We start from the raw sequence: 22,199 nt of genomic DNA on the forward strand, positions 1-22,199 counted from the left end.
GATTTACTTGCATCAATAGTGTGTATTTTAAACTATCACAATAATAATAACAGTTTACACGTAAAAGCACTCACTGTCTAGCCAATCTCATTCTTCAAGAATAAGCGACACGCGATGCTATTATATGGTACTGTTTGACAGGTCATAAAAATCGGTTAACCTCAAAATGAGTCTATGTGCGGTGTAGTTGATTTTTTTACCGGCAGATTTGCACGGTCCAATTGTCGCGTGAAAATACAGAAGCTTCTGAACTTTTTTGATACAATAGTCATGTAATACGATAATACGTACTGTCAGCAGTAAATCCATGCACGTGTAAACAGGGTATAAAGCATTATATTATCACAGTGGTGATTTTATGTACGTGGAGGCTCCCCTTGCGAAAATTCTGCTTCTTACGATGAACCGCCATACGGAATTTATTCTTTGACAAAGCGCTTGACTCATCTGCTTTTATGTCAACCACCACTAAGTCAGTTAGAATATTATTTTTCACTAAAAAAAGTGCAGTGGTATTGTTGAAAATAACAGTATAGAAGGAAATTGCATGTAATGTACTGTAATGTACATTGGAAAAAATGTAGGTAAAATAAAGTTATGTTAAGAATGATATGGCCAATGCAAATTTGTTTACCTATGGTAAAAGTAAAAAAGAAATTATCTTACCACGCAATACATTACTTTTACTCGGGTCTGGCTTAATATATTATATTAATGATTTCTTCTGTCACTAAATACAAAAGCGGTAATGAATGTTAATTTATTGTTCTCTGCATCATTTCTATAACGTATTTAATCATACACGAGATATTGCATGTATATCTAAATACAAATACACGTATAAATATAATATAATATATATATTTTATAAACATAGCTGCGAAAATACTGGGAGTCGTCGTCCTGTTTACAATATGTGAGTGAATCTTATTACTTATTAGAAGAAAGTATTGAAAACATTTTACAAATAATCTTTATTTTAATCAAAATGTATGTTTATGTATAATGACTACCTACGAAAACAGAACAATGAATAAAAGAAGAAGACAAATAAATTATTGGTAATAATATTAAACCCGTCTCTTAACGATACATAAAAAACTTTGATAATTTACACAAAACTTTCTCAATTTTTCAACAAAAGCCGAGCATGTGTTAAAATTAAATCAGTCTAACATTATATTCCTCGGTCATTGTAAAAATAAAATACACGCCAAGCTTCAAGATTTGATACTTGCGGCGGATACTGGGTACTGTTCTGTATACGAAAGAAAAAGGAAGATATGTCAAAAATTACTTTTTACAGAAGAGCAAAAAGACAGCTTTTTACTAATTCATAAGAGTTCGATTTTCTCATTTATGCAGATGGTTAATTTGGAAAATTGATTTAATTTTTTTAGAGTTATCTTTCTTTTCTTTTCACATACAGAATTTTTGTCAAAAGTGAAGAGAACAGACGATGCAGGCGTTTGTTTAAGCCGGTTCTCACATCAAAACTCGTCTTGTGTGGCACGCAGCCATAAAACAAACCTTCCGAGAACTGATTGAGTATTACTTACACAAGACTGCGCACATCTACCTAGTGACAGTCGCCCGTAGCCTTCAAAACGTATAGATATTTGAATGCGGTGATCAGCGAGCCGGTATAGGAATGATCAATTCGTAGGTGTTTGTATGCTAAGCTCGAGAAGGATGCAACTTGTCGATTGCAACAGCAGATGTTTTTTTCAACAACTAAACAGTCGCATTAGATCAATCTGCGGAGCTCCATTTGGCAACATGTGTTTTGGAAATAACGATGACGTCACATCGACGTATTCGACATGTTTCAGACGAGGCGAGTTTTGATGTGAGAGCCGGCTAAGTGCGCTGAGGTGAAGATGCGACATTTGTTTTGACCTGACTCAATTTAGAGGGATTCTTAAACGTTGTTCAGGGTGTTTCAATGTATGAGGTTGTTATGAATTACCCTATTGCATAAGTGGAAATATATGTTTAATTAATTTGATTTTAACAGTGCTCTATGTCAAATTTATGCAATGAAAATTTTATATCGATCAATGTACAAGTTCTAAGGTTAATATGAAAAATTCATAAGACTCCTCTATATGTCCGTAGGCTACACACAACATCAATACAAGTTTTCAAAGTAATCGAGAACTGGAGCGAAAGGAAACTGAAAGAATGCCATCGCACTCCAATCTGAATGCACTCCCCCCGCCGTCTGATAAACCGGTGTTTGAAATGCGAAACAAGGACCGAGACGGGTCGAATGGAAAAAAGTGTACAAAAGCGGATTATTTCTACTCCTTCACTTCAAAGTATTTGTAGGTGGGATTCTCGTAGCCGTTTATCTGCATGTTGGCCACGTGGCGCTCTTCCGGTGTGGGCGGAACGCACGGTCCGGTCTGGTCAACCTGCAAACAATTATAAAGATTAAATAAAATTTAAAAAAAATAGATTCTGCGCGGGTTACCCAAGGCAGACTTGACCTTCTCTAATATAGGTTATGAAATAATGCAAAAACGGTTTTGCACTTTGATAAAAACAAATTTCTATAATCTAATAATAAAAACTAATATGTATGTACTATCTTAATTAAAATATGAATATTGGCAACGTTATTTGAGGGGCTCGAAAGTAAATAATGTTGAAGGAGAAATGTTGTAACAAAGATATTTGTTAAAAAATCTGGTTTTATATTCCCCATAGCAACAAAATTGGATGAAATAATAATAGAAAACATGATTTTTATCCCTTTACTAATGATGGCATAATGGAGGCATAAAAATAATATAAAGAACCGTTTACATGATTCACTTTTGACGATCATAGCGGAGGAATCATCCCCAGTGACCCGTGTAAACGCACACTCATCAATGAATCATCGAAGGTGATCATCCGGAATCAAAAGTGAATGAAGTTCAACTAGTTCTACTTTTTTATCATTTTGTGTTCACTGCGGATGCACACTGCTCCCCTGAATACTGTCATCACATTCCCCATGATATTACGTCGCATTACCTTTGTATATTAGTATATTAGCTTATGGTTTTATCCACCAACGACTCTTTTTCCTATTCCTCTTTCTCTCAATGAAATTTCTGCATTCATAAAACAAACCATCACAAATTGTTTGAATTCCATCCTGCAGCATAATTTCACTTGACGCCATTTTGGATGAATTGCGTATTTCACTTTCAGTGACAGGTGTAAACAAAAAATGAACGCCTGCATTCAATTCACTGCAGATGATCATCCGCAGCGACTAGTCTAAATGAGCCTGAACTATTTTTAACATAAGAAAACTACAAAATTTATGGATACAACATAACCACTAAACATTTTCTATTTATTCTTTTGCTAATAAAAATATGACACCAAATTTTTTCGAATATTTGTCCCATAGCATTTTACTTCAAAGCCAGTTATTTAATGCTTCATCTCTTTTGACAGTTTAAATAGAATAAGGTTGTACCTCGACGAATCCCATAGCGTGCGGGCTGGCGGCATTGCGGCGTTTGACGACAGCCACTCCGATACCCACAGCGCCCAGCAGAGCGGCGATACCCACGAACAGCGCCAGGTACAAACCATGGCCGCCGTGCCCTAATCCCCCACCTCCGTAGATCTCCCGTCTCACTGAGTAGCTCTGCGATTAAAAACAAATCGTCATTAGTAGTGAATGTCAATTGATTTACTTCATATTTCTATCAAACTATTAAAACAGCAGGTTCTAAAGCCTTTTCATACTCTAATTCAGCAATGACCAACATACTAAAACAACACAGCTAAAAAAAACCAATGCAGATTCTTGTCTATGCAGATGACAAGAAATAATTACCTAACAGATTCTGATATGTACTAGTAGAAGCTTTCACTGGTCTGGAAGCATCCGCTAATTTATTCATTAGTCTTCACATTCATATATTTAGGTTCTATCTAGTAGGCAAGGTTTCCTTCATACACTATTTTAAAATGTCCAGGGAACAAGAAGTATAGAAGAAGACGGCTTCTATCTTGAATTGATAAGTGATATAAAGTACTTACGGGTTCTCCATGGCCGATATCGTGCATCATGGAGTGTGCTGGAGGGGGGTCGGGATGCGATCGGGAGGCGGCTGCCGCCTCTTCCGCCAGTCTCTGCACGGCTGCGTCATCCACCGTCACAGCCGGAGACGGGCCCCAACTTGCCGGTGCATGTGATGACTGCTCCTCCTGAAAAACATAATACGGCATCAGCGCTATTCATTATTACCTGTTCATATCATTCCAAGCCAGGCAGGAATGATATTAACCGATATGTCATATTCAGGGAGAATACATCTGAAAATTTTATTTCAACCGTAATTCATGCATTTAAAATGTATGAGATGCCAAGTGCAAAAATAATTAGTTTTTTAGTTAGAAAATTGCAAGTGACCAATATATAGAAATAGTGTCCCTAGAGAGAGACATATAGAGCAGAGACGCATTCAATTAATAAATAGGTACATGGATGGGCTTATTTGATTTTTACAAAGCAACTCATTTCGGTTTTATGTTGCATGTGTTTTATTTATTTCATTATCATCATTAGCCTGTATCAATCCACTGCCAGATGAAGACCTCTCGGAGCTGATTTCATTCCTCTCGTAAATATTTTGATCGTCAACTATTTTGTCAATCCAGTGACCTTTATACCCTGTTTACAAGTGCATGGATTTAATGTTGACAGTAAGTATTATCGCGGCCAAAACTAGAAAATGTATGGGTAAACATGTATTATCCTGCAGTTGCAAGCTTGCATGCATGAATCAAAAAAGTTAGAAAGCTTCTGAATTTTCATGCGACAGTAGGAATTTTTTTGATATGCCCCTGCGCAGTAGAACGATAGTGGTGAACCTGCCTGCAAAAAAACGATCTATATTCATTTTGAGGTTGATGAAATGAAAATGACAACATCACGTCTCGCTTACTCTTGAAGAATGAGACTGGAGAGACAGTCAGCATTTTTACGTGTAAACAGTTATTGTCACTATAGTTTAAAATAAGCACTATTGCTGCCAGTAAATCCATGCACGTGTACAGGTGCTATTAGGTCTAATTTTCAGACGTTTTCTGCGTCTTCGCCACTAGATGATTGAATAAACAACAAAGAGCTCCAAATGACTGTTGGACCAGATATCAATCAAAGTACCTGGCTGTCTTCAGTATTGCTTGTGACCATTACGTCCCTGTCTTGATAGCCCGTGGTGGGCGTTGCCTGCGATGCAGAGATTGGGGTGGGGTTGGGCTCTGCAGTGGCCACGGCAGCCGCGGCCGACACGGCGGGGGTGGGTTCGGGGGCGCGGCGAGCGTCTTCTGACGGCAAGTCGAGAAGAGCATCATCAGCGTCATCATCGTCTTCTAATGACTCTTGTTCGAATGTCCCTGCCATCTTCTTTCCCAGAACGGCTTCCACCTTAAAATGAAGATATTTAATATTCAATGAGGGAACTTGATAAAGTTTAAACATAAATCATTTTAATGTTTCATAATTACTCAGAGATCATAGATATGATGTGTAGTTTTTATGATAGTTCCTTCATCAGAAATTACCAAAATCTTAAAAAGACACAACTGCAGAAATAAATATGGATAGCGTAATAAATAAAATTAAAACTACTCCACTGTATGTCGTATGTAAGGCGTGACAGAATAGATCCTCTCTTTCTGACATTAATTTATCAGAGTGTGAACATTATTTGCTGTTTGAAATCTTTAGCAATAGTTAATTAGTAGTAGATAACATAAATAATTTTCTTTTTCTTTTCTTTTGACCATGTCCGATCCTAATAGGATCATATTATGGGCCTCCACAGAGTGGAGGTTTGTATTAACAGATTTTATTTTTACGAGAAATGGATGTCAGCCACTTGCTCAACCTATTAGGACCATACTCTGACTCATGCACAAATTGAAAAAAACAATATGTGAACTTGCCAGACCCAGGATTCGAACCTGGGACCCTCGACACTATAGACCGGCGCTTAATCCACGCGGCCATTGTGGGTGGATACAGGATAAGTCAATACACATATTATAATATATTTGATTACAAAAATCGAAACCAAGCCAAGCCAAGCCAACAACAAGCAAACCAAAGATAAATAATTACAAAATCACAAAATCTGTGTTTTAAAACATAAATGCCAGTATAATTATTAATAATCATTTAAATCAAAAAACATCATAATATAACCTACGGCCATCCGCTCACACAGAAACTAAAATCTGATGAACTGGTTGGTGATGGAACTCATAAACTGGCCAGTGACTGATGCTTCGCACACGGCGCTACCTATTGAAACCTAATAATCTCATAACCTCAAACTGTCAAACCCATTGTCTTTCCTACTTCATTCTAAGCTTTTTCTGTAATATCTTTTCGGGAATATTCTGGCAGCTTGTAATTATACAGGCAGGAGTATTTCTCAACATCTGCCACATGTTTTAGATTAAAAATCGGTTCGCCCATCTTTAACTTTTGACGTCTTGACTTGTTAAGCTTGATAGTTCAGTTCAGTGCTACCAATTTTGGTAAGAAAATATGATTTTTCATCTAATAAACTGATATTGGTACCAATGTTTTATGGGTGACTGGAAACTGAGAGACTGGGAGACTAGCACATCGTGTGTCTTCGGTTTCGGTAGCGGACGTTTTGAAACTGAGAGATTCCAATCTTGCCGTCAGCGAGCCGGCATTGAAATACATTAGCTAGATACTGGAATTTTAGTCTTGTCTTTTTTGAGTATTCACGTGAGCAGTTGCCCTTAATGTATTGTAATGAAATTGCCTTCGGCGATTCTTATAGAAATCACAAATGGGTCCATTTGGAAGAAGATTCAACATCTTTACATAAAACAGTCTATCTAACTCATCGAATGTTAGGACTGAACCCACTATAATAAAGTTTCAATTACTGAAATATCATGGGATATGATCTTACCCGATGTCTTTCTTGTCTCATGTCGGCCCTCTGCCGCCCTCTCTGTTCTTTCCTCATCCTCTCCTCGGCCTTGATGCGCTCCTTCTCTGCAATCTTATGCTCAACTTCGGTCCTGTACTTATCCAGAATGGCGGCTTCCGCTTCTGGCGTCATGGACAGCATAGATCCAGGCGTCTCGTCTTTTGATCTCAGAGCCTGTTATCAAAGATGCGTAATATTGAAATAAAGCACAAAAGAACTATGTCTATCCATCTATACAACTGACACAGAATATATAGAATTTCGAAATCACCAGATGACCCAATTTGGTAGTTCCTATCAAATCCGAAATAACCAAGATATCTAATATGGACACATCACTATTGGTTTCAGCGGCGTTTCTCGAACAATTGACAAGCTGCCACATATACAGAGGAACCCATTACCTGAACATAGTCATCCATGAGCTGTCCAATCTTGGCATGAAGGTCGGGGTACCGCCTCAACATTTGCAGGCTATGGTTGACGGTTCGGTCGATATCGACGAGTCGCTCTAGGGTTCGAGGCCTCTCTGCAGCGGCCGCCTCGGGACCTCCTCCTCCTCCCAGAAGATGACGGTAGTGCGCGATGGCATGGGCTCGGTCCTTGTGCAGGGCTCTCAGTAATTTTTGTAGGCATTTTTGGACGCGATGGGTCTAAAAAGTAAAAAGGTACAGAAAAATATTATTTAACAAAATGCTTAATGAGTTGGATTTGATCACAGAACAGATAATAAATAGAATTCCGATAGGCTATATACCAATACAGTAAATTTTGACGTATTGTTTTGAATGTGTGAGTGTTGTACGAAAATTAACCACACATTATAGACGTGCAATAGTGTGTGTAATGCACCAATATTAAATGAGCATCAATGCATAAACCACGAGCAGTTGTCAGTATTCGATGTATGACGTATTCTTGATAGGTGTTTAAATTTATCCCGTATTCTTCCTTATTCGAGATCGGTTGCCTGCTTCTCCTTACCCGTTAGGTATTTCAGTTTCCATTATTTATAAGTTCCCTAGATTTGATAGATAAATGTTTATAATAACTTCATCTATATTACCTACCTTTACCTATATTAAAGTGTGAGTACCTAATACATATTCAATTAAATCTATTACAAGTCAAGCTTTGATGAGAAGAAGTCACGATTGTTGTACGATAGTCAATACTGCAAACATTTTGAAAGCTGAGAAACTGTTTCATCTAGAAACAAAGTCACAATGGTCCTCAGGATGGTTGGACTTACTTGGGTACACCTTACCTTTCAACTGACATGAGAACACTGCCACAGATATGATCTGAATTTACAATTATTTAAAGTGTAACCGGAGCTAAAATTCTGATAAAATAAAATGAGTCTTACATTTGGTGGAGCATCGGCCAAGGCCCGAGTGTAACAAGCGAGAGCATCCCGTCTTCTCTGCGCGATGTGAGCCAGAACCCTCTGCTGGTGAAGGGCGGCGAGTCTCCTCTGTTCAGCGGCCCCGGATCTCTCCAGATCTCGCACTCCCGCCTGGAAGCGAGACGTCATCCGTCTGCGGAATCCGGCGGCTCCCCGGGGATCGGCAGCGCGCATCTCCTGGTATCGCTCCTCCAGCTCCGACCATTCCTTCATGACCTTGGTCACCTTCACCATTTGGGCGTGGTGAAGAAGACAAATGAGGGACAAGTAATCAATACTGAGCAGGACGAATCGACACAAAATACAGACAGTCAGTGAGATGATGCTCATTAACATTCATTTAGTTCTAAAATATTACACTGTGTCACAATAAAGGCCGGTTCGGATTGGTTGAGTAGTTTACTCGAGTGGCAAGTGATTTAGTTACCAATAAATGATTTAGTAACTGAAAAATGTCCGAACATAGTACATTAGTGAATGACGTGTCAAAATGAATAGAGCACAGCGTAACAAAGCAAAAATAAATAATTAATAATTTTTTTTATTCAACGAATTCACAAGATTTAAGAATGTAGGTTTAAAAAATAAATAAGTTAATAACTTCATTTATAATGGCTATATTAGAAGATTCGGAGAAAGAAATTCTACAACTAATGAACTTGACTAAAGAAAATGTGTTCAGACTTGTCTCATGGCTTGTTTGGTATTTGGGGAGAGGTGGTGGGGGCCGCTACTCAACCGAAAAAATAGAACAAAATCGATTGACTCGACTAAATGATTTTACTAAATTACTTGACTAAATTTGCCTCTTCATACACGTTTAGTTACTAAATTACTCGCTACTCGACTGAATTACTCGACTAATCCGAACCGGCCTTAAATTGAAAGTCAAAGTGATAGAAATACTCTCATTCCAAAACAGTTCCAAAAATGTCTATTAGATATAATTTTTAGGATTCTTCTGACGAAACGAATGAAGTGGTCAATTACCATGAAGTAAATGATGTAACTGCCACCTCAGAAAAATATTTCAAAAAGATAATCAAAAGCATAGAACAATAATTCTGTAAGTACGTGAGAGCTAGATAACGTTAAATCCCAAAAAAACTCTTTAAGTAAAACGAATTATAATTTGCAATTTTTCATGCCCTTTCTGTTAATGGGTTACATGTAAATTGTACGTAAAACATTTCACTGTGGCACAGTTCGCCGTGAGCTTTCTTATCGGAAAGAGATGACCATACGGTCTCCAATTTTATTAGATTCAATATGAACGTTAATTCAATTTTTATAGTTGATTTTGGCAAAATTCATGAATTCAAAAATGACTTAACCTAACAAATAATCCGGTATATCGGCTATTTTCAAAATTTGTTTGCTGCTGGCTTCCTGTAAAGTGTAAACCGACAAGAAACGTGTTTTAGTTAGCCATGAATTTTATGTCAGTACTATACGACCTAAAGAGGTTGGACGGTCTTTAATATACGACCATATTATTTATAGTACAAGTTTCCGGACACACTGTTAATATACTAGGTAACTTAATTGTTTTAAGAATATCTGGTTATTCTTATGAATAGAGTCAATGCTTGAATTGGGATTGTTGTAATCGTTTAGGTAAAGAACTTTTACCTATCTCAATTTCGACATAATTGGACGTCACACACTGGCACTGAGTTATAGAAATTGAAATATATAAAAATTCGTAATAATGACTATTTAATACTCAGGGAGCTTTCGCATAGACAAAATTCTCGTAGCGAATCCTCCAAATTTGTTTGGCTTTCGGGACGTAGATATCTAAAGCCGCTACTGAACGAATAAAGTAAATAGTCGGAAATGGACGACGTTCGGAAGCGTGTATACTCAATAGCAGTGAGGGTGGAGGTAGGCTGTTAAAATCCGACATAAATAGTGCACATTAGCTACCTCTACCCTTCGCCACTGCTTAATAGTAGTTTGGTAAGATAGAAAAAAAACAAATATTGTAAAAACCTTCTCGCGATGGGTCTCCTCGAGCCTCTGCTGCGCGTCTTTGAAGCTCTGGTGCTCCGCCCTGGGGTCGAAGTGTGTGAAATAGGGATCCTGGGTGGCGACGGAGGGTGCAGCCGAAGCGGGTCTCGCTCCGTCAGCGGGTGCTGCGGTGGCTACGCGAGCTGGCGGCGCGGGGGTCGTCCTCAGCGGGATGACGGTGATCGCGGGCGTGACGTGTTGAGGAGTTGACATGGCGGCCGGGCGCTTGGTGGTCTTGAGCCCCCATCTCCCGGCGCTGGCCGACGGAGAGGCGTCTTCTGGCTGGCCGTACGCGTCGGAATCGGCGTCCTCGTCATCGTCGTCGTCGTCCGCCTCTGCGTCGCGGGAGTCTGATCCTCCGACATCGTCGAAGCCGTCTTCGGAATCTGCGTCAGCCGCGTCGTTGTCGATATCGTCTATGTCATCTTCGTCCACTGAAAGATGAGAAATTTACTTCATCAATCTCGCATTTTAATATGATGTACTGTCATGGTCAATTTGAATCGAACCTGCTCTAAAGCAGGGATGGCGAACCTTTTTACTTACGCGTGTTAAATTTTCCCAAATATTATTCTTCGACTGTCTCACGTGCCGGGCAATTATGGGGAAAAAATAGTTTTTAGAAATCCTATTAAAAAAATGATGATATTCTAGATACCACTCACAGAACATAGCAAACATATAGTTTTATCACTTTTGTCAATTCTGTCATACATTTTGGTCTACCAATTTTGAAACTGTCTTACTACTAATTTGTATTCATAAACAAAATTTATTAAACATAGCATCGAGCATCCTGTTGAATAACAATAACAGAAACCATGTAATTTAGGTATATTTCTTAGATTATCTAAAATTATGCACGTGTATGTGTATATTATTTAGGGTCTATTAAAGTCAGACTTTTGCAGTGACATCGTCACATTGTACAATAATTTCTTCATATAATTATTTTTACATATTTCCACAATACACGGCTGCATATTTGTACAGTTTCTTTTAGTTTTTACTAAATTGGAGGCATAGTAGCGGTAACCGTTGAGCGTGTCATCAGCTACTGGCAGATTGGAAGTGACTAACAGTGACCATGCTGGACATGTGCGCCTAATATGCTAAAACATTATTCAAATAATAGCGGCTGTGCTACCCGCTTGGTCTAGAGAGCTACAATATTTATGCCGAATAAGACTGTGTTCTTTTGATTTACACCACCACCGACTGTAGTGGGTGTAGTCGTTCTTTTCGCCGAATGTTTACCGTCAATTTTTGGTTTTTTAATATTGAGGTTCCAAAATATTAATTGAAAATGGACAAATAAAAGTATTATTGCATTTAACTATACACAAACCTACTCAACACAACACAGTCTAATTTCTCGTTTATTCGTCTTTTGTCTATTGCGCTCGGTGTACCTACACCATGGCCCCCACATCCTGAAACGGGTCCTCAGGCTAGGATATTTGGCTGGCCCTCTACCTACCGTCAAGATTAAAGGCAGTGTGAAACACTACATTAATGTTTTTAAAATTGTGTTTTAGTTCAAATTAAGAGTACTTATACAGTGAATTATTAGCGATGTTTAATAAATCTACTAATAATGGAGCTGTCGAGTATCGACACATACCTAATAATCAGAAAATATATTGAACAATTATATAATTTTAAATGTTCACGACCATGAAGTATAATAGAGCCACAGGCGACTTTTTTTTACTATTAAAGCAAATTTATGTGTGTTTATCTCACCAGCAGTTTAGGTCAACCCGACACGCCGAGCCCCCAGGCTAGAGCCCTGTCAGCCATCACCGGACATGGCCTACACCACTCCGGAATTCGGATGGACACCGAGAATTTTTTGACAGTTCCATTAGGGATTGGGTTTCTAAAAAAACCGACATTAGTGTTTCGAAATTTTTGTGTTAGAAATTAAAATCTAAGAAATTTTTCTAAAATGGGTGCTGGAGAATTACAAATCATTTTTTTGTCGTGCTTTTATTTGGCTAAGCCTAAGGTATAGTTTATTGGCTTTCAATTTCAATGTTTAAAATCATTCTGATAATTGTTATGTTTGGGGTGCCAGGGCCCCTTGCCCCCCCCTGGGTGCGCCACTGATTGAAATTATAATACTATAAAAAATACACAAAACAACCAGGGAAAGTGTATTGCCATTCCAAAATATAAAAATAATGCCTTCTTCTATTTTCAGTGGTTGTTTTAGGTACATACGCAAGCTTAAAACACTGTCATGTTTGGATAAATATGGACCTGCTAAAATGATAACTATGTGATAAACCGTCATTAACGATTACGCTTAATATAGAATAGTCACATTTACGGGATTTTACATTGATTATTTCGATGGCTTAGAGCAAAAATATTGTATCTCCAGTTTTGGTCGAAAATGAGTTAAGTACTGAAATGTACCAAATATAGCCTATATTTTTATGTGTTAAAATATTGCATCTTCTAAACCTACCATTTCAAAGATATATACCTATTTTTATATCACAAAATCTAATTTTCCAAGGTTTCCAAACTTTCAATTGCAGTTTTCTCAATATTATGATTTATGGAGATACAATATTTTAACTCTAAGCCATCTTCTGCAAACGGAAGAAGGTTTCCTTCAGCATATTTGAATAGAACATTGTGTAATCAACTTTTCTACCTACCTTTTATGCCAGAATTACTACTACTAGATTCACAAATTTTTTGTTTCTCATTTTTTGCAGATATTTATTGTGGATAGAAATGAAATTATTTGATAATAATTAGTTTGATTATTTATGCACAAATTGACACCAGACTTTCTCCGATCAGATGAGGCATTCTCTCGCTATAGTGGTCACAAGCATTGTAAATCGATCAAAATAAGTTTGCAGTGCGGCTTCTTCTGGCGCCTGATAAGGTCAGTGCGATAATATTATGCGTGATGAATAAAGCCTAAGGACCGACCTATGCAATTATATAATTTACATTAAATGTAATGCTTATTTTTGAAGATTATTTGCCTGCTATATCTATCCAATTGGACCTATTTGGAATAAAGTAAAATGCAGTGGGGTGTGTTAACAATATTATTATAGATAACCGCCTTGTTTATGCGAGGCGAATAAAAATAACGGGAATGTGTAACCCAAACTGTTAACTATTTAGATGAGTTTATAAAAATATATAAAAAATGTCATAGTTCTCTAAAGAAAGTATTTCTTTCATACAACTCTTAAACCAGCATGGATGCTTCCACTAAGTAATTTCCACTATATACGAGGGTGGGTCAATAAGTCCTTAGAAAAGCCGACAAGTGGCGCGACTAGTACTGTAAGCGGTTTGTTTTCATGCAGCGGCACTACCGATTCAGTATGCTGCGAAGTTTCAATCAGATTGGTCGGGTTGTTGTGTGTTTTTCGTACATTTAAAAAAAAAATTTGCTTGTGGAAAATGGAAAAATGGAAAATGGAGAAAATTGAGTTTAGAGCTGTTATTAAACATTTTAATATAAAAGGGTTAACAGCAAAGGAAATAAAAAATGAGTTGGATTTAGTTCACGGCATATCTGCTCCTTCACTTGCAACTATTTATAACTGGTTAAATGAATTTAAACGTGGTCGTACATCAACAAAGGATAAACCACGCTCAGGACGTCCTGTAGAGGTGACTACACCAGAAATGATCAATAAAATCCACGATATGGTGTTAAGTGACCGAAGATTAAAGTTGAGTGAGATAATTGAGGTTACAGGGATCTCAAAAGGTAGCGTCATTTCTATTTTACATGACAAATTGGGCATGAAAAATATTTCTGCAAGATGGGTGCCGCGTTTGCTCACAGTCGACAATAAACGCAATAAGGTGGTGGCCTCTAAAGCCCTGTTGTCACTCATGCAACGCAATCCGGATGAATTTTTTCGTCGCTTTGTGACTGTAGATAAAACATGGATACACCACTATACTCCCGAGACGAAAGAACAGTCAAAGCAGTGGATTGCGAAGACAAACCATGTCCAAAGAAGGCGAAAACCGTAAAATCAGCTGGTAAGGTTATGGCTACTGTATTTTGGGATGCACGTGAAATTATTTTCGTTGACTATTTGGAAAAAGGAAAAACAATAACAGGGAATTATTATGCATCTTTATTGGACCAGCTAAAAAACGAAATTGAAGAAAAATGGCCTCATTTAAACAGGAAAAAAATCCTCTTTCATCAGGACAATGCCCGTGTTCACACATGTTTACGATCAATGGCTAAAATTGAAGAATTGAAGTTCGAATTGGTCGACCACCCACCGTATTCGCCAGATTTAGCCCCCAGTGACTTTTTCCTTTTCCCAAACTTAAAAAAATGGCTAAGTGGACAACGTTTTTTTTCAAATGAAGAAGTCATCGATCGGACAAATGCTTATTTTGAGGACCTTCCGAAAACTTATTTTTCTGACGGTTTAAAAAAAATTGAGAAACGTCTAACCAAGTGTATTGAGCTCCAAGGAGATTATGTTGAGAAATAAAAAAAAAATACAAAAATAAAAACTGTTTTAATGCTTTTTTCTAAGGAATTATTGACCCACCCTCGTACCATCGGGTTTTCGTTAAAATTTACTGGGTTTTATAATTAGTTTGAGCGAGTATTCGATTAAAAAAAAACCCGTACCGTCAGAACCAACCGCGCCGTTAGACGAAGGTTCGTCAGCCATTTCTTGATCGTCTTCTTCCTCGTCAAGGTCTTCGGTTTCGTCATCATCGTCATCATCATCGTCATCCAGAGCTTCGTCGGCCGCGTCACCGTCTCCCGCGAGGATATCGTCGTCCTTCGTCAGCAGGTCGGATTCCGGCTTCAGCAGGTCCAAGTCAATTGGTTTTTTTACTTTCAAGTTATCTGTTGAAAAAGAGAAAATGCACGGTTATTGATCTGGTCAATAATTTGGCACCAGCCGGAGGGTAGAGAGCTCCCCAACCGATACGTAGATCAAATGTTCAACACCCGCAATTAATTAGGTGATTACATTGATGGTAGGGAGTGAAGGGACCCTATGGGAAATCTAGATTTAATTCTATATTACATTTCACATACCTATATCTCAAATTATACAATGGCGAAGACTTGATACGAGCGAGTATTTTAAGTTTAACTTGATTCATTATTACGTCCATGAGTAATGAAATTACAACGTGAGAAACTAGCGATATCTTTAAATATTATGTATATATTTCATTATTGGGTCTGTAATCGTAACTATAGAATACGCAAGAAGACTAGAGATCAACAGGGATTATTGGAGGCACAAGTAGCGAACAAGGATTAAGAACAGGGCTTGAAATGGACGGAAGCGTACTGGAACGCCGATCCCGTTCATAAAATCCTAAAAAGTTTCGCTTCCTTCTCGTGGGAAAATTAATTTGACTAAGCTAGATCGGCCAAATAACAAAAAAAAATCTGACGCACTTATTTATATAAAATTAGATAACCCTGTAATATTTTCGTAAAATTACCGAGCGCTCCAGTTCGTAAAGTGTTTCATTTCGAGCACTGATTAGGAAATAAAAAAAAACGTAACTAATATTTGTGTAAAAGTAATTAGACAAGTTTGCAGAAATAAGAAGAAATCAGAAGGTTCTATGTATAAATGATATTTGAAACAGTCAATTTATTCTGAAAATTTTGAGTTAATCCGAATATGATATACCCAACATAATATTGCCGCACGTTACTACTATAATATTATATCAGTGGTGAAGGGTGGAGGTATGCTGTTAAGATCCGCCATAAATAATCCACAGTAACCTTGGTCAGGCATACGTATTTGTTTTCATTGAAATAAGTCTACAATTTACAGATGGTGTTGTTAGTTCAATAAAAACAAATACGTATGACTATATAGTAAAGTTTAATGTGCACTATTTATGGCGGATCTTAACAGCCAACCGCCACCCTTCGCTACTGCTATTAAGTATATATATATAATATTATATTGAACACATTGATCTCGTTTATTCTTTTCATTTGAATATAATCGTTCACCTCTGTCTGAAACTACAGTATCTAGAAACTGGCCTGTGGGGGTGATTCGCACACAGCGCTACTGGAACTCTAATATCATAACCTCAACCTGTCAAACTGGGCCATCAGCTGTTTTGTACACGATGAACAGCAAATCGTACCAAAAATCCGACAACACGCACGCTGACGCAATTACTAGAATACATCACTCTCTTTAGTTTATTATCCTGTCCATCGAATATTTAATAAATAATGTCTTCGAGCGGGTCAAGTGATGACGAGTCTTTTACGAGGTTATTACAGATACAGCAGACAAAATAAAAGAAGATTTTGGATACATCCTTATATTGTTGCCTTCTTTGACGTCATGGTTTGTAATCTTGTATCTTGGTGGTTTATGTTTATGGCATGACGTTGTTAGAAGTGCTACCAATTTTGGTAAGAACATATGTTTTTTTCATCGAATCTACTGATATTGGTACCACAGTTTAATGGATGACTGGCAACCGAGAGACTGGGAGCCTAGCATGTCGCGTTTCATCAAGTTCAGTTGCGGATACTTTGAAACTTACCGTCAGCGAGCCGCCATTGAAATACATTAGCTAGATACTGGAGTTTCAGTTCCGGCGGATTTTAGTTGCTGCGTCGGCGAAGGGCCTTATAGTGGAACAACATAATCTTAATATTGCGCAGTATGAGATTTCTTCTACTACGCACTGATCTTATTTATAATATGAAGCCTATTGCATCGTTTTCTCTCGCTCTAACTACCTACGTCATATTTTCTGCCAAAACTACAAAACTTGACGTGAAGTTTTAATAGTTTACTTTGTGGTTATGGAGTAAGAATGACATTAAAAATACCGTTAAAATATGAATACATCCTGTCGAGTGTCTGGTATTTGAATAACAAAACAAAATAGGTCAGCCTCACGGGCGCCAAAGCTGACACGAAATTTCCGATACAAGCTTTCACGGCGTATCTATATAAACGAAATCACGTAAATTCATATTAGTATAATATTATTGGTTCTGGAAACTGGTAGCCGCAAGCAATTATTAAAGTACACAGGCAATAAATACGTCGTATGGAAAATTAGACGAACAATAATTTTAATATTAATACTATCGACCGAAGGTACTTGATGGAATTTGAATTTAGCCGTAGTGATTTGGCGGGCACGGCGCGGCGGCGTCTTGCGGAACTCAAACGTATAACCGTGTGTATTATGCCCCAAAAAAGACACTGTCTACGAAAATTTTACACACGGTTATACGTTTGAGTTTCGCAAGACGCCGCCGCGCCGCCCCCGCGCGACCACTACGTTCTTGCACTAATGGATTAAAGTTTTGTACTATTCCATTTAAGTCGTTTTTTGCCACTCGGGTTTCGCCTTTCGGCATCACCAGGCACTGTGTTTACTCACCAAAAGGCAAACACACACTGGCAACGAATACAATTGGCTCTAACATATACCTATAACAAATCAATACAATAAAGTAGTTAGGTATGTATCAATTAAGTCAATACAAATAAATAAAAAATAAGTAGGTGAAATGCTTATACTTATATATATACATAATAATAGTATCTACACTCGATAAGCATATATAAATCGTCAAAACCTAATAATAGATCGTTAGTAATTATAAACAATAAAAATACAACTGGGAACAATGGTATCGTATTGGGAATTAATGGAGTTAACTAATAAGATATATCTATGATATCAGTCTGTAAAAGTTATCAGTTGAACAATTAATTCTTCTTCTCGACCATGTCCGACCCTAATAGGATCATATGGGCCTCCACAGAGTAGAGGTTTGTATTAACAGATTTTGTTTTTTACGAGAAATGGATGTCAGCCACTTGCTCAACCTATTAGGTCCATACCCTGACTCAGACACAAATTGAAAAACAATATGTGTACTTGCCAGATCCAGGATTCGAACCTGAGACCCACGGCGTTATAGTACAACGCTTAAGCCGCGCGGCCACCGTGGGCGATCAATTAATTACAATTAATAGGTATTCAATAATATTTTTTGACTATACCTACTTTTTTTTTTAATAATATTCCTATATAACCAAACCAAATCAAACAAATGGGTAAAACAAACATATCTAAAAGATCAGGAGTTCTATTCGACAAAATGTTGGTTTCTGCAAATGCGACACTTTATCTCTGGGATAGGGAATGCAATCCCGAGCCAAAATTCTGATCCCGGGATTTCGGGATAACAATTTGACAATCCCGGGATTGCCATTTTTTTTCCATTGTTGATATAAAAATTTTATATTTACAAATAACATTGATAAAAATAAATCTAGTATACTTTATACTATTTAAGACATTTATTGTTAATATTTTATACGTTCAATCTTGGAAATACATAAGTTTAATGGAGTAAATAATATTGTAATATAAATAATAATGTGAATTTAATATGAGATTGCTGTTTCTGATAGTGAAGACTTAATGAATGGGTTAGCGAGTTTTAAAATAGTAAAGCAAATCATGGTGTACTTATGGCCTTTCCGCTTCATATATCTAATTAGTCAGCCAAATATGAAACTGCCGTAAAACGTATGAGATGATGGTGGAATTACTTTGTTAATAGTGCGAAGCATTGTTTTTTTTCCAATCTTTCTCAATTTTATTAATTTATGTGAAAAAATAAAATCAATCGGCAACTTACACATGGGTATAAATCAAACTTCATTCAAACTCAGTTTATTTCTAACGTAGTTATTTGTTATTAAAAGTATTTTTTTCTGTTCTATTCTCGTTTTTATTTTATTTTCCATAAAAAATGATAAAAAAATCAATCCCGAAAGTTTCGGGATTATGTTTATCAATCCCGGGATGCATAGGTATCGAAAATAGCTCGGGATCCCGGGATTGGAATCCCTACTCTGGGACATCGAACAGTTATTGATTGAGTTCACTCAAAGTACTCTGAGTTTATCATAATTAAAATTCCAAAGAAAAATATGAATTAGATAAATTTCACATTTGACGCGATATTATGTGGATTTGAAAAATAATCACATGTGTTACGATGAAGCAAATAAGTTTTCATTAATTAATTTAACAGTTTTTTCTCTACAATTTAATGGTAGAATTACGGTACCTACAGAATATTTGGCAAAGCTTTCATAATCGGTAATAATTGCGACACAACATCATAGCTAGGTACCCATTGAATTAGTATAATTTCTATAGCAGTCATAATTATTTTAATTCCAAGGAATATTCTCAAAGTGTTCAAAGCAAAGTTGCCTTTTGTTTGTTGACTAAAAACTTTCCGTTCAATTTCGATTCCTTTGAGAACTGTAGCGAGGGGAAACAAAAAAATGCAGTGGCGTTTTGAATGAGATCATAACAAGGTTTATAATAAATATATTATACTGTCTTCTATGGCATATGTAAATGAGTATATTTATAACCCCCACGATGGCCGAGCGGGTTAAGAGTCGGCCTATGGTGCCGTGGGTCTCAGGTTCGAATCCTGGGAATTTGTGTATGAGTCAGAGTATTAGAGTAGAGAGGACTTAATAGGTTGAGCAAGTGGCTGACATCCATTTCTCGTGAAAACAAAATCTGTTAATGCAAACCTCCGCTCTGTGGAGGCCCATACGATCCTATTAGGATCGGACATGGTCAGAATGAAAAAATCGTTAACAATAATAATTATTAATGTTTGGGGATGATGAGGTGTGTGAAGATAAAGTCATAGTGGCTTGTACGTTGAGAGAGGAGAGTTTATTCATCGTTATAAGAATAAATAAATACAATAATAATACCCCGTTTACACGTGCATGGATTTACTGTTGTCAGTAAGTATTATCGCGGCCATAACAAGAAAATGTATGGGTAAACATGTATTATCCTGCAGTTGGCAAGATTGCATGCATGAATCAAAAAAGTTTGGAAGCTTCTGAATTTTCATGTCTACAGCAGTGTTGCCATCTTTTTCTATGCTAATTATAGTACAAAGGTGTAAAAATTATAGTATTTCTGAAAAATATATAGTACAGGAACATTTTACGTCTTGAATCCTTTAAAGTTATAGTATTTTGGCATATTTGGCGTAAAACTATAGTATTTTACATTTTTCGCGAAATCAAAATTACAGTATTGTACTATAATTATAGTACGGTTGGCATCACTGGTCTACAGATAAATCTAAATTATTACGCAGAAATAAAATACTATCACTGATTGGTAGGCAACACTGGACGCCACTGGATGAGTGGCGTAATAGAGGTTGTATTTAAGGGTCTATTCCGGTCGCTTTTAAGCAAAAGACTTTCTCCGCGTAAACCAACTTTTCTCAAAGAATAGTGATTCTTTTGAAGATACTATATTCTTAGTTCTTACTCACACGGGTGTTCGACAGTAGGTGGTTTTGACAGTAGGTACGAATTTCATTAAAAATAAAGGTCTCGTGTTTTAGTTTAGCACTGAACGTATGTCGGTATATCGGTGTATTGAAATATCAATTCAACATAAGGACTGTTTTGATTCATATTTCTTTGAAATTATTTTGTTATGTGAACAAAATTATTTGAATCAAGGCTTAGCCTATCAGCTTTATTAATGTGAAAATTCCCCCAACAAGAGGCGCTTAGTGAAAACACACAAAGCTTGCAAATTGGGACATTTTTGATATTTTACATATTTACGGCATGATCTCAAAATTTAAGCTCAAATCGAGACTAATAAAAAAATAAATATAAAAAATCAATAAAACTGCGAATTTGTATTTTTCCCCAATATATTACAGAAAGTTTAATAAACTATATTTTAATAATAAACATTACCATAAAATAACATGTAATAATAAAATGGGATCCTTTAACGAATTCACATTTTATATTACTTTTATAAAAAAATATATAAGTTTATCTTTGTCTTTGAATAAACATATTATTTGTCAATTTAGATTGAAAATTATCAAAAAATGTATCAAATTGCAAGATTCGTATTTTTCCTGTAAGTGTCTCTGGTATGCGGCGCATTCACCTTAATATAAATCAGGGCTAATACAAAACCCGGTTGTCCTCTTTAGTAGGTATTACCAAAATCAAAATTCGCTTAATTTTGAATGAAAACAAATCGTTACCTCATTACTACAACTAGATAACTTGATTTTCACTGTTTTTGAGATAGCTATTGAATATTCTTCTACGTTTCCTTCTCTACAAAATGATAAAACTAGGTAAGTCAGAAGTTAATGGGAACTGTCTGAACTGAACTGGGAAATGTTTGAAAATATTAGAGAACTTTAAAACAATAAAGGCATTAAATAAATAAAATAATATATCTACAATATTTTTTCAAACACTTAGACAAGCACAACTTTCCGTTTTTATTTTAAATAATAATTATAGCTTAGATGTATGTTAATCATGGAAATTTTAAATTTCATTTTCCCAACAATGACCAAATCAGAGTTATCTACAGTATAACCTCGTTTTTACGTGCCCGGAATTCACGTTTTCCCGGCAATTGCGTGTATTTTTTTCAGTCCCGATGTATTTCAGTACATTTAATACCCGCATTTACGTTTTTCTTTCCCGCGATTTACGTCGGAAATATTCAAAATATGCGAGTTACGCGCACTTGACAATGATTGGGTCGTGACATTCGAACGATTTTTCAATAAAAATTTTAATTGAATGTTGTTTTTTAATAAAACGTTATTTTTTTAGAAACATAAAATTTAAATGTTCTTTTTTTCAATACCCCCCTTTTACATTTTCCCTCCAATTAGGTTTTTTTTC

The 22,199-nt window shown here is 36.6% G+C and overlaps 1 protein-coding gene across 1 annotated transcript in view; it reads right to left on the reverse strand.

Moving 5' to 3' along the window:
- Positions 1 to 955: 955 nt before the first annotated feature.
- Positions 956 to 22,199, reverse strand: part of Appl (amyloid-beta-like protein) — a 680,402-nt gene continuing 659,158 nt past the window's right edge. Inside the window, exons 5-13 of the mRNA XM_085949210.1 lie at positions 15,062 to 15,286; positions 10,396 to 10,847; positions 8,362 to 8,625; positions 7,397 to 7,645; positions 6,972 to 7,166; positions 5,180 to 5,443; positions 4,051 to 4,218; positions 3,479 to 3,652; positions 956 to 2,417 (exon numbers count right to left, since the gene is read on the reverse strand). Of these exons, the coding sequence (XP_085805336.1) occupies positions 2,304 to 2,417; positions 3,479 to 3,652; positions 4,051 to 4,218; positions 5,180 to 5,443; positions 6,972 to 7,166; positions 7,397 to 7,645; positions 8,362 to 8,625; positions 10,396 to 10,847; positions 15,062 to 15,286 (2,105 nt within the window). The 3' untranslated portion in view covers positions 956 to 2,303. The remainder of the gene's footprint in view (positions 2,418 to 3,478; positions 3,653 to 4,050; positions 4,219 to 5,179; positions 5,444 to 6,971; positions 7,167 to 7,396; positions 7,646 to 8,361; positions 8,626 to 10,395; positions 10,848 to 15,061; positions 15,287 to 22,199) is intronic.

Source organism: Rhyacophila brunnea, unplaced genomic scaffold (assembly GCF_057557595.1).
Source record: "Rhyacophila brunnea isolate RB1 unplaced genomic scaffold, BYU_Rbru_1.0 scaffold_21, whole genome shotgun sequence".
Taxonomy (NCBI): Eukaryota; Metazoa; Arthropoda; class Insecta; order Trichoptera; family Rhyacophilidae; genus Rhyacophila; species Rhyacophila brunnea.